Source organism: Phaseolus vulgaris, chromosome 9 (assembly GCF_051622355.1).
Source record: "Phaseolus vulgaris cultivar YP4 chromosome 9, ASM5162235v1, whole genome shotgun sequence".
NCBI lineage: Eukaryota > Viridiplantae > Streptophyta > Magnoliopsida > Fabales > Fabaceae > Phaseolus > Phaseolus vulgaris.
Window position 1 is genome coordinate 6,373,101 of NC_143506.1, and position 16,067 is coordinate 6,389,167.

The 16,067-nt window shown below is 32.0% G+C and overlaps 1 protein-coding gene across 2 annotated transcripts; it reads right to left on the reverse strand.

The window, feature by feature from the left end:
* Window positions 1-8,511: 8,511 nt before the first annotated feature.
* On the reverse strand, window positions 8,512-11,084 carry LOC137821282 (HMG (high mobility group) box protein with ARID/BRIGHT DNA-binding domain-containing protein). 2 transcript variants are annotated; one of them, XM_068625799.2, is made up of 7 exons: window positions 10,835-11,084; window positions 10,427-10,753; window positions 10,149-10,227; window positions 9,858-10,023; window positions 9,666-9,764; window positions 8,947-9,320; window positions 8,512-8,830 (listed from the first exon to the last, which is right to left on the reverse strand). In XM_068625799.2, exons 2-7 carry the CDS (start codon window positions 10,570-10,572, stop codon window positions 8,723-8,725), a joined length of 972 nt encoding a protein of 323 aa, XP_068481900.1. In that variant the 5' UTR covers window positions 10,573-10,753; window positions 10,835-11,084; the 3' UTR covers window positions 8,512-8,722. The 2 variants fall into 2 exon arrangements, with proteins under 2 accessions (XP_068481900.1, XP_068481899.1); XM_068625798.2 differs by having other exon boundaries at window positions 10,427-11,018.
* Between the last annotated feature and the right edge of the window lie 4,983 nt (window positions 11,085-16,067).

A 16,067-nucleotide genomic window follows, 5' to 3' on the forward strand; every position in this document is an offset into this window, starting at 1 on the left:
AAAACACATAAAGAACGACCAAGCGACTAGTAGTACACACATAACTTTTATATATCCTTTTCCTTTTATGTCATTCCCGTAACAATTTTAAATGTCATTAATATACATTGTTATTAGTTATCATTGTCATTAAAATAATGCTTATTTAATTAAATGTTTCAGTTACTTAATATGAATTGACTTTTTTAAAAAAAAACGATTTTTTTTAAAAGTCATCTCTCTCTTGATTATTATTAGTAACCATGAATAGGGAGGTTAAGCGAGGTCACAGCTTAGGTAAGACGGAGTGGGACTCTTCAGACTTTTTTTTAAATTAGGTTTCAAAATAGGAGTTAGAATGAAAAATAATGTGACTAATTTATATATTATATTATTTATATTATTTGACAGGATAAATTTATAACAGTATTACCACTTAAATTATTTATTATTTATAAATTATGTTTTTTACTGGTAGGGCTCACACGACTGGGACCATGTCTCTGAATTTGATCATTATGTTGATCGACACTATAAAACCAATTACGCTTAAGCAGAATTAGTGAGACTAATCAGCAATCAAGAGTTAGGTAATACACTTCTAAACATGACTGAGTTCTCTAACTTGGTCCAATAAGAAAGGCTCATTACAACCAAATAAATAGACACAAAATCCAAGAACCAGGTACGTCATTATACAGTACTCAGAATACTGAGTGTCGAATACTAAATCTGACTTGAGCATTGGAGTGCCTTCTGCAGGTACCGTCCAAGTCTAGACTTTGTGGAGACCAAGAGGAATAAAGGAGCTTGCTTGGAGAGGAATAAGAATTCAGACCGACCGATCGAGGAGGTAGAGGAACGGCTTGAATCGTTCTCTACGTCTCGACCCCATTCGAAAACAATTGGCGCCCATCGTGGGGCCGAGAGAACTAGCGTAAAGAGGAAAGTATATGGTATCAACCCGAAGCATGGCTAGTGAAAAGATGACATTGTTAATGTCTTTACAGAGAGAGATGGTTGAGATGAAGAGAAGGAATGAGGAGATCACTCGGAAGAATGAGGATGAAATCCTAGCTCTCCAAAAGGAGAATGAAGAGATGAAAAGGAAGTTTGTAGAGGCGAGACCATCTTTGAGACACTGGTGTCCAAGTTCGAGACATAGTTTGTCACTAGCCGACCGCATCATCTACCTCCATCGCCCTGGTCAACATCCTCCAGGAGAAGGGGGAATCACTGAGGAAGTTTGTAGACAGGTTTGGTAAAGTGGCCATGAGCATCCAAAGCCTAAGCCCGGATGTAACAATGTTTATCACATGCTGACAGCCCTGCGGTCGGGACCTTTTGTTGATAGCTTATGCATGCAACTGGCTACAAGCTTGGACGAGCTTAGGCGGAGGGCCGCCAAGTTAATGTAGTTGGAGGAGTTGAGAGAGTTCAGAAATCAGGCCCAAGCGGAGGCCAATGGAGACAAGGGAAAGGACAAGAAGGAGCGCCAAAACCGATTAGCTGCTGGTCAAAGGGATAGGTGTAGAGACAACCGGGGCCACCGGTTCACAAGATACACCCCCTTAATTGCCGACAGGGGAAAGATCTTGGACGAGGTCTAAGCGCCAAGTTGATCCCTTCACCAAGGAAGGTTGCAAGCCCTGATAACATCAACCGTACTCGTAGGTGTTGGTACCACAGAAACAGTGGACATATTACCGAGGAGTGCCAGACATTGAAGGACAAGATTCAAGAACTTATCCAAGTCGGGCACCTCCGCCAGTTTGTACAAGGGAACTGAGGTGCCAAGCGGCCCCCACAAAGGGAGGAGCCAACGAGACGAAGGGTCTACTCCCCTCCGAGAGCACGAGAAGACAACCACCAACTTAAGCGTCGACCAAAGAGAGAAGACCCTCCAAGAAGGGATGAGAGAAGGGGTAACCGAGAGGTCATCAACACAATCGTTGGAGGATTCACTGTAGGAGGTAGCTCCAACAGCGCAAGAAAGAAACACCTAAGGGTGGTGCATCAGGTGAACACCATCTCCTTCTGACCGATAATGTCACCAATCACCTTTACTGACGAAGATTTCAAGGGCGTCGACCCTTCATAAGACGACCTCATGGTGATATCGGTCGGCATCGACAAGTTCATCATCATGAAGACACTAGTGGACCGGGGCAGTTTGGTAGATATTCTCTACTGAAATACCTTCAAGCAAATGAGGATAGCCAAGGAAGAGATGAAGTTGTATGACGACCATGTGGTCAACTTCTCGGGTGAAGGGATATATCGAGCTTTATACCACCTTCGGCGAAGGGAAGGCGAGCAAGACGATCAAGATTCGATATCTGATAATTGACGCCAACACCTCCTACAACATCCTTTTGGGACGACCGTCCATCAACAGATTGAGGATGATTGTCTCCACACCTCATCTAGCAATGAAGTTCTCAACGGCATCGGGAGACATTCTCACAGTGCACGTAGATCATAAACTCGCACGGGAATGTTATGCATAAAGCCTTAGGGTGGAGCGTACATGGCACGACACCGACAAAAACCAATCCCCTAGGCGTAAATCTTCTCGAGGACGGAAGTCCCCTCGAAGAGAGGTTCAGTCGACACGAAAAGAGCACACAGTCGCTCTAGTCGATTTGGATCCCCAAAAGACCGAGTCGAGGCTAGAGGCTAAGGAAGAGTTACGACGAGTTCCTTTTCTCGACGAGCAACACAACACCTGTGTAGGCACAACCATAGCAACGGCCGAGGCCGAGTTGGTGCATCAGATGTTAAAGAAGAATTTTGATCTCTTCGCCTGGATAGCATCTGATATCCAGGGGTAAGCCTGGATAGCATCTGATATCCAGGGGTAAGCCTGGATAGCATCTGATATCCAGGGGTAAGCCTGGATATCATCACCTACAAGCTTTCAGTCTACAAGGAGGCGCGCCCGGTCGCGCAGAAGAAGAGAAAGCTCGGCAGGGAGAAGAGATTGGCATCGAAAGAGGAGGTCGAGAAGCTTCTATCATCCGGGTTCATACGACAGGCCCGGTACACCACTTGGTTGGCCAATGTAGTAATGGTCACCAAGCCCAATGGTAAATGGAGGATGTGTGTAGACTACACAAACCTCAACAAGGCGTGCCCGAAGGACTCGTACCCGCTTCCTAACATCGACCAGTCGGTGGATGGCGCTGCCAGCCATAAAATCCTCAGTTTCCTAGACGCTTATTCTGGCTACAACCAAATAAGAATGCATCCTAGGGACAAGGAGAAGATCACCTTCATGACAGACAGTGTGAATTACTACTATGAGGTAATGTCGTTCGGCCTGAAGAACGCTGGAGCAACCTGCCAGCGACTTATGGACAAAGTCTTTAAAGGACTCATCGGTCGAAATGTGAAGGTCTGTGTGGATGACATAGTGGTGAAGTTGGACTCATGCGAATAGCACATCAAAGACCTGGAGAAAGTCTTTGAGGCGTTAAGGCGGACAAATATGAAGCTCAATCCATAGAAATGCGCATTCGGCGTGGAAGGCGACAAGTTTTTGGGTTTCATGCTAACCCACCGAGGGATTGAAGCCAACACTGACAAATGTCAAGGAATACCCGAGATGCAAAGCCCTCAGAACGTAAAGGAGGTGCAGCAACTTATAGGGCATCTCACTGACATCTCAGATTTGTCCCTCAGTTGGCCGAGCGGACATGGTCGATGGTACAACTGCTTTGAAAAGTAGCCAAATTCAACTGGGATGACAAGTGTGAAACAATCTTCCAATAACTAATGGAGTTCCTGTCATCGCCAACAATTTTCAAAAATCGAGACCCGACCAGCCAATTATTGTTTACTTATCAGTCTCAGAGGAAGCAGTCAGTGAAGTACTCGTATAAGAGGTGGAGAAGGAAGAACACCTCGTGTATTTAGTCAGTCAGACACTCAACGCGGCCGAGACAAGATACCAGATGATAGAAAAGGTAGCTTTCGTCCTAGTCCTGACAGTCAGACGGATGCGACCCTACTTCCAGAACCACACCATAACAGTAAGGACTAACTATCCAAATTTAAAATTTTTATCTAAAGCAGATGTTGCAGGACGCATGATAGGATGGTCGTTGGAGCTCTCGGAGTTCGACATCCATTGTGAGCCAACGGGTGCAATCAAGTCTCAATGCTTAGCTGATTTCTCCGCTGAACTAACTCCCCAACAGGACCTTTCAGCTGGATGGACGATATACGTGGATGGTTCATCCAACAAAGTTGTGTTCGGGGCAGGGGTCATCCTCGAAGGATTGGGCAATCTCCTCTTGGAGCAAGCACTCTAGTTCGAGTTAAAAGTCACCAACAATCAAGTCGAATATAAGGGTTTCGGATATCCGAGCAAGTAAGAGCAGTGACTCGACACTTTAGGGGACCACTATTTATAGCCTTTGAGGGGCTCAGGAGACGAAGCATCACTTTCATTTCAACCGTTAGGTCTCCCTCGATCCAATAGTCTTCATCGGTTGGCGCCCAAAAAATCTCTCATTAATGCACGTCATGCATTTAGCGCTGCCCAACGTCACGTCAAACCTCTGGAAGCTCAATCATCACATCAATTTGGACAAAGACTCTTCGGATTAAACATCCTCGAGCATGGGGAGCAAGTGTAGTGGTAAGGCTTGCACGACCGAGACCATGTCTCGAAATTCGGTCATTACGCCAACCGATATGACCAAGCAGAATTAGTGAGGCTAATCAGCAATCAAGAGCTAGGTAATACACTTTTAAATATGACCCAACTCTCTAACCTAGCCCAATAAGAAAGGCTCATCACAACCACATAAATAGGCACAAAATCCAAGAACTAGGTACATCATTTTACAGTACACAAAATACCGAGTGTTGAATACTAAATCCGACTTAAGCTAGTGTCTTCTGCAGGTACCGTCCAGTCTGGACTTTGTGGAGACCGAGAGGCAAAGGGAGACGAGGAGAGTAAGAAGCTTGTTTCGATAGGAATAGGAGTTCAGACCGACCGAGGAGGTAGAGGAGCGGCTTGAATCGTTCCCTATGTCTCAACCCGTTCAAGAACAATTTTAATTATTAAATTATAATAGAATAATTTAACATAAAAATATAATGTTTTTAATTTATTCTATTAATACATCGACTAACTAATAAAAAATGATAAAATACTTATGTAATTAAGTGTATTTACATATACATTGTTTTTTAAAAATAATAAAATTAAGAAAAAAATTAGCGAGTCAGTGTCCCACAAGTAAAAACTTTGACCTGTGTGAGTCAAAACGAACTAAATTAATCCATTCTATCACTCTAACCGTTTATACGAGAATATCAATTTATAAATATTGTTTTAATATTTTTTAATTTTAAAATATGTTTCATTAATTAATGTATTAAACAATAATAAATTTTTGTATATATAAATATTACCTTTTGCAATAATTACATTCAACTTAATAATATTTATTTAATATATATAATTTATATATTATAATATTAGCATTACGCTTAATAAATTCAAGGAATGTAATATTTAACTATTATAGAAATAAACTATATATATTACGTATTATATTTAATATATAACTATTTTCTTGGTAAATAATAAATATAATTATTTTCAAATTATTCTTTTATTTTAAGATTTTTTTTGTCTTTTAAATTTCAGATTATTTATTATAAATTTTTACATTAAAATTAGTTCACTTTATATTTTATTTATTTATATTTTTAATACATTTCTATTCTTATTTTTATCATATTTCTATCAAATGTAAGATCATTATTTTTACTTATTTAAATCATATATATATATATATATTTGTAATTGCCTTGCAAGTTTATATATTTTAATTTATGTTTTATAACTTATTTAAATAAATAAAAAATACTCATTTGATGTGTGAAAAACACTATTAATAATAAAATATTGTATCAATCTCATTGATAGTAATTTGACTGCATATATAACACTAGATGTCAGGTATGTTTCTGGGATTGGTTTGCATATGTTTTTATCCCACTTAAAATTTTGTATACTATTTTCTTAGGTTCGACTCAGAATTAGCATATGAAATAAAATCAGCTCAACATGAACGTCAACCTAATTTCTCAAATTTAAACTAGTGAAATAAATATTTCTACTCGCATGGGTCAATAAGACAGAATAAATCACGAGTACTTCTACTATGTTACAGTTTTTGCACTAGGGTTACATTATAATAATAACAATTCTTTTTAAGATAAATTATTTGATAAATATATATAGATTATAATTATTTTAGTAATGTTAAAACATGAGAAGATATTGATATATATTATAAGAATTATTTTATAAAATTCGGAGTTATTTATGTTTATGATTCGAGATAACTCTTTGTCTCATTATTTTAAATAAAATAAATTATATCGATAACAGAAAATTGATCTGAATCACGTAGAATAATTGATTTTGAGAAATGGTTCCAATTTTTTTTTAAAAAATAGAAGTTATAAAAAGAGCATTCCGAGTAACTGAAGTTGCAAAAATGCAAGAAATGTAGGAAGTGTCATGCTTTGGCTAGGATATTAAGTAAAAATTAACTTGGAGTGAAAGTTATTTTATTTTGAAAAGGCATTAAATGCTACATTGTAACTCTACAAATAACATTTTATAAACTCATTAGAACACGTTCAATTTTCTTTTCTACCAATAAGACTTCATAAACCCATTACAATACATTCAATTTTTTTTTCTCTTTAAGATTGTTTTTAGATTATTCCTTTATTTTTTAATTTTTTTTGTTTACATAAGTAATTTTTATTACATTTAATTGTTTATGATAAAAAAAATATTATTTAAAATTAATATTTTATATAGAATGGAAATATAAACTATATTTTTTTATTTCTCGCCAATTGAATCTGGTGACAAACACTGGCTCCAGTTTGTCTTCTTTGGAATCTGTTCTACGTCTTGTTGCACTAAAACATGACTCCGTTTGAAAGAGAGGGGGTCTTATCTGTTGATCACACTCTGGCGATCAAGTTAGTAAGACCTTACTAAAACAAAGAAGTATTCAGTTTCAGTCTCAGAAACAGCGTACCTTTACTTGGGGTTTCAAGCCTCTTTTATAGCTTATCTCTTGTAACAGCTTTCTCCTATGAGAATTTAATCTCAACTGAAAGCATAGGTAACAGGAAAGCATTTTGTTTATGGGTGCCTTCTCTCGAGGGGCTACAACAAAAAGAGATCTTATCTCTAATGAGAGCATAAAATAATAACATAACAACCATCTCACAACAGGCACCATCTTAGGCACCAACAACAGAGAAATATTTTGCTTACGTGGGCACCATTACTCATGGTGCAACGTTATATTTTACTTTGCATGCAACTTAACCACCGCGTGCCCTATAACACACACACTTAGGTTAAAAAATATTCACATGACTTACCATCACATGTACTATACGCACCCCTAGGTTCGTAAACACCATTTACTAATAGCTTTATACTAACGTATAAAGAGGTTATTTTAATTTTGTGGGCTTACAATCAAAACTCAGCCTAATACATGGCCCACCTTATAAGCCCAAAAACCGAGCTAACATGCTTACTCCATGCAGTGAACTCCGACCACTAAACACTTAGTCTATAAAGTTTTTAAAAATAGTAAAATATAATTAATAGAGTTGAAATAACCATGGTTAAACAACCCAGATTTTACACAAAACACATCTAGATTCAAGTCCTATGCATGTTAGTTTTTCTGTTGTTCGTTATTCTTCTCAAAACCATTTACATTTGCTCTGGAGATGTGATATTTTTTATATAAAAAATTATAATATTTTTAATTATATCATCTATTCAATCGCATTTATTTTACAAATTTATTTTAAAGCATAATTTATCTTTGTCACTTCTTGAGACTAATTAAGTCAAAATTGAATCCAAACCTTTGAATTATTAATTATTAACTTTATAATAAGATTATCCATTATACTTTTTGATTTATTAATAAACGTTTCATTCAATAATTTGTATCAAAACAAAGATTATAAAAGAATTAAAAAAAAGGTAATTCCTAGTTATATCAACTATCTCTTAATTAAAGTTTTTTTGAAATACTTTCTTTTTGTAACTAGGAAACCTTTGAACTTTAGTAAAATCAGAGTATGATAGGGAACTCTCTTAAACTTTCAAAATAAATTTGCATAATAGATAGATAGATAGGAATACGTAAGTATATCGAACAGTTTTAAGAAACCTATATATTCCTTCAAGATAGTCTTGTTACTGAACACTTTGTATTCTTTGGTATCCAATTTTTATTTTTATTTTGTTTAAATAGATCTAGGAAGGTGAAAGTTAAAAAAGACACAACTAATAAAAAAGTATGAGTAAAAATTGTAAGAGTTAAACAATTTTTAATCAATTTTTTTCATTTTTAAAGACAAAAAATTCAAGAATAGAAAACATATATATATATATATATAAGATTGTGTGGACCACGCTATACTTCATTGTCCCATTCATCCACAAACAACAAATTTAGAAAGATAATTGATTGATTAAACTAAACGAAAGGATGACACCAGTTTTTTTTTTTTGAAAAAACAAAGAAAAAAAGTAAAAACAATAATTGTGTAGACCGTAGTCCAATGGACCATTATCCACATTAATAGTATGTATGTAAAAGTCCACAAAAGATTTCTTAGCCAATTTTTTCTTTGATTTCCAGAAAAGGGTAGCAGTAAGATTCTATGGAAGTCCAACTTCTGGAGTCTGCCTAAGCTTCATCTTCTCCTTGTACTCAGTCAATTCTCTCTTGTACCTTTCTTTGTCTCTTAACCCGATGTTCTGATAAACCTGCAACAAGCATCATTAACCCAGAATCTATTACTTTGCATCATGTTTTGATCAAAAACATTATATTAACTTCAACATTGATTTCCAGATAACAACAATAGGGACAAAAAAATAACCATTCTTTCTTCGGGGTTAAGACTGTTCCATGACTGGCCAATCATCTTGGTAAACTCCCTTTCTCTGTTTGGGTAGAGAGCTTTGAGAGAGTAATGCTTTTCAGCAAAGAAGAAGTTATAGCCACTCCTATTAGGTTTTGGATAGTTGGGGTCCCACCTTCTCTTGTTTCTCCTCCTACGACCAGAACGATGAGCTTTGCTTTTGAATGGCACAATGGCATTCTCATGCTGAGGAGGAATCGTAGGAAGAGCAACCATTTTTTCTGGATGGTAAAGCACCCCTCTAAGAACCTCTGAACCCAGTTTCACAGACACTAAATAACCACACTCGAATTTCCCCTCTATCGTTCCATTCCCCGAAAGACATGAAGTTTCTGCAGACAACAAAACGAACAGTAAATTTCAAAACCCAGAAACACTTTGAAATTGCAGATAACCACGTTGTTCTTTCTTAATAAGCCATGAGCTGTTACTACAAACGAAAATGCATAACTAAGGAAGGGATTGCAATTTGCAACTTCCAAATGTGCGTGAAACCGAATTTCATTAACTAGCTAGATATGAGTTGATTACCTTGATAAATGAATTAGAAATTAATCAATCAATCACCAACCAATTCCACGAAGATGACAGTTCCAAGAACAAGTAACCCCTAAATTAAACCAGCTAATCTTAGAAATTTAATTTTTTTTTCCCTGACTTGAGAATTGCATATTCACCTTCAGCACGAGATTCAGGACTACTATTTAAGGGCTTAGGAGAATATTCCACAATAGCTAATTCAGGTCTCCACGAAGGGCTGTTTCCGGAAGATGCATCTGCACCATGGAATCTCATTGATCAACTGGTTAAACCAACAAAATGGCCAAATATATATAATAAATATTTTTAAAAAAAATGTAAAGTGTTACCTGTTGAAGGAGTATAGACACAACCCCGAGCTTTGAAAAAGTGAACTTGTTCATAATGATAGAGAAGACTGAAGTAATGTTTCTTCAATACAAAAGAAGCACTTGTGGTAGTTGATGAGAACTTGAAAACACTACCAACTTCCCTCCACTTCTTCTCTGCAACTACCTGAACTTTAGAGAGTTAAAAAAAAAAAAAAAAAAAAACATGTTCTATTTCTTGAATTATTTATTTATTTAACAATTAAAAAAAAAAAGGTGCCATAGAGAGGTTGTAGGGAAGAAGAAACCCACCTTCTCGTAGCCACTTCTTCTGGTAACTTCCACGTAAAGAACGTGTAAATCCAGCTCCTTCCCTCCAATCACAGGAATCCTTAACAAGTTGACCAGGCCAAAACGGTCCAACATTTTATTTTATTTTATTTAACCATTTTTAATAATAATATAAAAAAAAACACTGGCCAACACCAAACCTCAGCCACCATTAAATCAAAACCACATTTTTATTAATGAAAAAGTTTAAACACGGATAAATAAATAAATAAAATGAAGAATGAAAAATAGAAACTCACATGAATTTGGTACCCATGAGGAAGTGAAAACGTTTGAGAGTGTCCCAGAAGAGAGAGGAGTCTCTGACGACGTCGTCGTGAGGAGAGAGCGGAGCAGGGTAGTGTTTTCCGTCCTCTGGGGCGTGGGTTGGTGTCCCCGGTGACATTCCGACGGCACCGGAAAAGGAAGAAGCGAAGAGTGGTGTTGGGTGTGTTAAAAGTGTTGGAAAAGAAAAAGCACATGAATGAAGGAGTAAATAGGCAGAGAGAAAAGGGTGAGAGAAAATGAGAATTAAAGAAGCAGGGTTGCCGCGTGGGGGAACGGTTACTGAGCAGAGTTGGCTTTTTCTGCCATTGCGATGGATGGAGTAAGTAGGGTAGAAAGTCCCAAGACAAAAGAAAGCTTATAATATAATATTATTATCTTACTTAGGTTGGGTGTGTTCCTTTATTGGCAGAGTGACAGACAGAGAGCACTGTTGCAGAGTTGTCTGTGTGAGGAGCTTAGGAGCGTTGACATGCACCTCTGCTTCTGACTCTTCTGCTCTTCTATGCCCTCAAACATCAAAGACACTCTCTTCCTTCTGCATCAAACAATCAAATACATCACCCATTTACTCCTACTCCTTCTATTTCTAATAACCACACTTACTTTTGCATTTTTTTTTAACTATTGTCTAATATAATAAAAACAAAAACAAATAATTATATAAACTTACTTATTACCTATCTAACCACACTTATATATGATACGGACACGAATATAAAGATACATATAATATCTAAAATGTAAGATACGGGAACACATACCTAAATATTATATAATTATGAATTATATAAATTTACAATAAAGATTTATGTACACAAGTATGTTCCAAATTATTTTTTGGAGCAGAAAAATGTTTTTTTATGAGTGGTTAAAAATAATTTGTTTCTTATTTTTATAATCATAATAAAAATTTATACAATAAGTTTGAGTTTTAACAAAATTAATGTATTTTTTTTTTTAAATTGTGTTAGAACCGTACTATAATTGTCATAAATCCAACAAATACTTTTTAAATTAAATACTTCACGTATACGTGTTCTACAAGTGTCAAGTGTATGAATTTCATAACTTACTACATAGATAATATTAATGATAGAAGGCATTTGATAACTTAAATTTAGTGTGTATTGGTAATGCCATGTTTTATACTATCAATTAGTTAAACATATTTTTATTTAAAAAATAATTGAAAATGTTTTAAAATAAATGTTATAAAACTTAAACATTTTTGTGTATTTTAATATTTCCTATCTTCCTTTTTTTTAGGTTAGATAAAGTATTTTTTTTATTTTCATTTTATTTTATGATAAATGCAAGTAGTTATTAAAGAAAACTGTAATTAATATGAAAGATAATCCTATATATAAATAAAAAATAATTTTAATGGAATTAAAATTGTTAAAGAAATTAGTTTCAGTTAATAATCAATTTAAATTATTTATTATATATATAATGTGTATTCTCCTATTTGGTACATACAAATTATATTTATAGTTTTTTTTACTTATGAGAATTATATTATGTAATGAAAAGAAGAAATAGTTAGGTTGAAGAAAGTGAAAATATATCTGATGAATGAGTCAATCTCATATTAGTATATAATAATAATTTTATTTTAAAAATATCAAATTAAAATAACAAATATTTTATTTGAATGTTATATTTAATAATATAATAATAGCACAAGATATATTAAATATATAATGAACACATTATATTTTATTTTTTTTATTCAACTTTCAAAAAAAATTAAAATATATAAATTAAAATTAATATAAATGTCATATTTGAGCCAAACACATACCCATTTTATATACCCAACAGTTAAATTGACATGTCCACACTGTGCATCGTGCTAGACATTGAGCATCCTGTCCAATATAATTATAATTATAAAATTAAAGAACAAATCTTTTTGAACAAGTTATGAGAAATATATTTTTTTCAAAAAAAATCTGAAACATACTTATGCACTTAAATCTTTATTATCAATTTATATAATTTATAATTATATAATATATAAATTCATGTTGTCGTATCTTACATTTTAAAGATTATACGTATTTTTGTGTTGATATGGTCTAGAATGTGTGCTACTAAATAGTTTTTAACAAGAGACATACTAATTCTAAAGTACACTCTTTCCATCTTATCTCTTAGGGTCTGTTTGTATCCAGGCACGGAAAAGCAAAGAATGCACGAGAACACAAAAAATTGAAAAAACGAAAAGAAAAAAAGTAAAAACACAAAAAACGATGTAACTTTTATGTCTTAAAATTTTCTCTTTCTCTTTGAGAAGATTTGTAAAAAATGATGACTTGACACTATTTATTTTTTTAAATTAATAAATTATATATGATTATGTATGTAAACTATATTTTAATATATATATAACACTTATAATTTCTTTATTAATTTTTATATTATAATAAATAAAATATTAATTTTAATTATTAATACATATTTTTATTTAATTTAATATTATTTTTTTATTTTAAATTATTTTAATTCTAATATATATTTTTAAATTCTTTTATAATAAATTCTTTAATAATTTTTTAAAAGAATTATTATTTATCAAATTTGTAAACTTACAATTTATACATTTTAAAAAAATAAAAATAAAAATCTCAATATCACATCAATTACAAACTTCAATAAACTTTTCTCACAAATCTACTCTAATATACTTCAATCCAAACAACATCATTTTTCTCTCAAATCATTCTAAATTATCTCTCTCAAATCTCATTCCCAATCCAAACACACCCTTAGTGCCTATTTGGATCCAAGCGAGGATTAGTGAAGAAAGAGAAAGTGAAACGAAAGTTGAAAAATCGATGTAAGAAATGAATGAAAACGCGAAAAACAATAACAATTTTTTGTTTAAAACTTTCTCTGCATCCATAAATAGATTTGCAGGAAAGATGACTCAACATTATTTTATTTTTTAAAAAATTAATAAATTATATAGTAATTTTGTATGTAAATTATATATATATACATAATATTTATAATTTCTTTATTAATTATTAATATTAAAATTTCATATTATAATAAATTAGATAATAAATAAAAGATTAATTTTAATTATTAATACATATTTTTATTAAATTTAATATTAATTATCTTATTTTAATTTAGTTTAATTCTAATCTATATTTCTAAAAAATTTATATTAAATTATTTTATAATTTTTAAAAAATTTACTATTTATCAAATATGTAAATTTACATTTTACATATTTAAAAAAAAATTAAAAATCTTTCACAATATTACATGAATTACAAATTTTAATAAACTTTCCTTACAAATGTACTATAATCCAAACAACTTCACTTTCCTCTCAAATTATTTCAAATCCACTCTTCCAAATTTCCTATTCAATCCAAACACACCCTTAATCACATACTCACGTAACTTTTTTTTCACTTGACAAACATTTTTATTTGACGGGACATTTTTTTGCTGATGGTGCATTTTTCTTTTAATAGAGTGTTTTACATTAAATATAACCTTTATTAAAAATAATAAATAAATTCAAACAACTTCACTTTCCTCTCAAATTATTTCAAATCCACTCTTCCAAATTTCCTATTCAATCCAAACACACCCTTGATCACATACTCACGTAACTTTTTTTTCACTTGACAAACATTTTTATTTGACGGGACATTTTTTTGCTGATGGTGAATTTTTCTTTTAATAGAGTGTTTTACATTAAATATAACCTTTACTAAAAATAATAAATAAATTCAAACAACTTCACTTTCCTCTCAAATTATTTCAAATCCACTCTTTCAAATTTCATATTCAATCCAAACACACCCTTAATCACATACTCACGTAACTTTTTTTTCACTTGACAAACATTTTTATTTGACGGGACATTTTTTTACTGATGGTGCATTTTTCTTTTAATAGAGTGTTTTACATTAAATATAACCTTTATTAAAAATAATAAATAAATTCAAACAACTTTACTTTCCTCTCAAATTATTTCAAATCCACTCTTCCAAATTTCCTATTCAATCCAAACACACCCTTAATCACATACTCACGTAACTTTTTTTTCACTTGACAAACATTTTTATTTGACGGGACATTTTTTTGCTGATGGTGCATTTTTCTTTTAATAGAGTGTTTTACATTAAATATAACCTTTATTAAAAATAATAAATAAATTCAAACAACTTCACTTTCCTCTCAAATTATTTCAAATCCACTCTTCCAAATTTCCTATTCAACCCAAACACACCCTTAATCACATACTCACGTAACTTTTTTTTCACTTGACAAACATTTTTATTTGACGGGACATTTTTTTGCTGATGGTGCATTTTTCTTTTAATAGAGTGTTTTACATTAAATATAACTTTTATTAAAAATAATAAATAAATTCAAACAACTTCACTTTCCTCTCAAATTATTTCAAATCCACTCTTCCAAATTTCCTATTCAACCCAAACACACCCTTAATCACATACTCACGTAACTTTTTTTTCACTCGACAAAACATTTTTATTTGACGGGACATTTTTTGCTAATGGTGCATTTTTCTTTTAATAGAGTGTTTTACATTAAATATAACCTTTATTAAAAATAATAAAAATTTTAATGAAAAAATACTAATAAAATATAAATAATATATTATCACTAATGTAATAAAATTGAGTTCCAGTAATTGATACTGTTATCCTTCAAGACAATTTTTTCACATAAGACTTATTAGAGTAATTAATTGTTGAATTTAAGTGATAACTGATATGTAATGCATAGGATCTAATGTTTAAATCTTATCACTTTAAGATATTAAGAGGATTACATTAAGTTTATTACAAATAATTATTTGTTTTAAATTTACATTAATTTACTCTTTTATTTAGAAATTATTAAATTAAAAATTAAAAATAAATTATAATATTTTTCTATCCAAAATAGAACTTTTAAATAGTTTCTCAAGACATTCTTAAAATTTATTATAAATTACAATTAAGCTGGTATACTCGTTTGACAATTTTGTTTAATATATATATATATATATATATATATATCATTAAAAATATTAATATATTTATCTAAAAAAAATATTATTATCTTCTCATTGTTTTTAAAATGAATATTATAGATTAAAAATAACATGAATTTTGTAGAGAATTAATTAACTAATTAAGAGGGGGCATTTACCAATATTTATTCAACATAATAATTTTGGACCAAAAGTTCCACAAACAGAGAGTAAAATCTAGCAAACTTTGTTCATCGATGTCGTAGTTCAAAAACAAAACATTGGATAATCTAAAATTTTGATACCAAAAACAATTTTTTCTTCAAAAGTTGGTGTCTTAGAATGTCTATCTAGAGTTTATCCTCTGACTGAAGGTTGGTGGTGTGTTTGAGAGTGGTGTTAATATCTTATCCATTCAATTTAACAAATACTTCAGCCGTCCATCTGTCAGCTGTACGGAGTGGTCTATCACTTCCAACTGTCAAATACAATATTTTAATATTTTTTTATAAGTTTAACTAAATAATTAATTAATGAGTTAAATAGAATTTTATATTTTTTTTATAAAAACATTTATGTTAAACATTACTATATTAACATTTGAA

What these genes read in the sequence shown, in the direction of transcription:
- LOC137821282 (XM_068625799.2), bottom strand. Translation starts at nt 10,572, where the DNA reads ATGTCACCGGGGACACCAACCCACGCCCCAGAGGACGGAAAACACTAC. An exon ending in TCCTGAATCTCGTGCTGAAG is followed by an intron (nt 9,321 to 9,665) that starts GTGAATATGCAA and finishes TGTTGTCTGCAG; the next exon opens with AAACTTCATGTCTTTCGGGG. An exon ending in TTAACCCCGAAGAAAGAATG is followed by an intron (nt 8,831 to 8,946) that starts GTTATTTTTTTG and finishes TGCTTGTTGCAG; the next exon opens with GTTTATCAGAACATCGGGTT.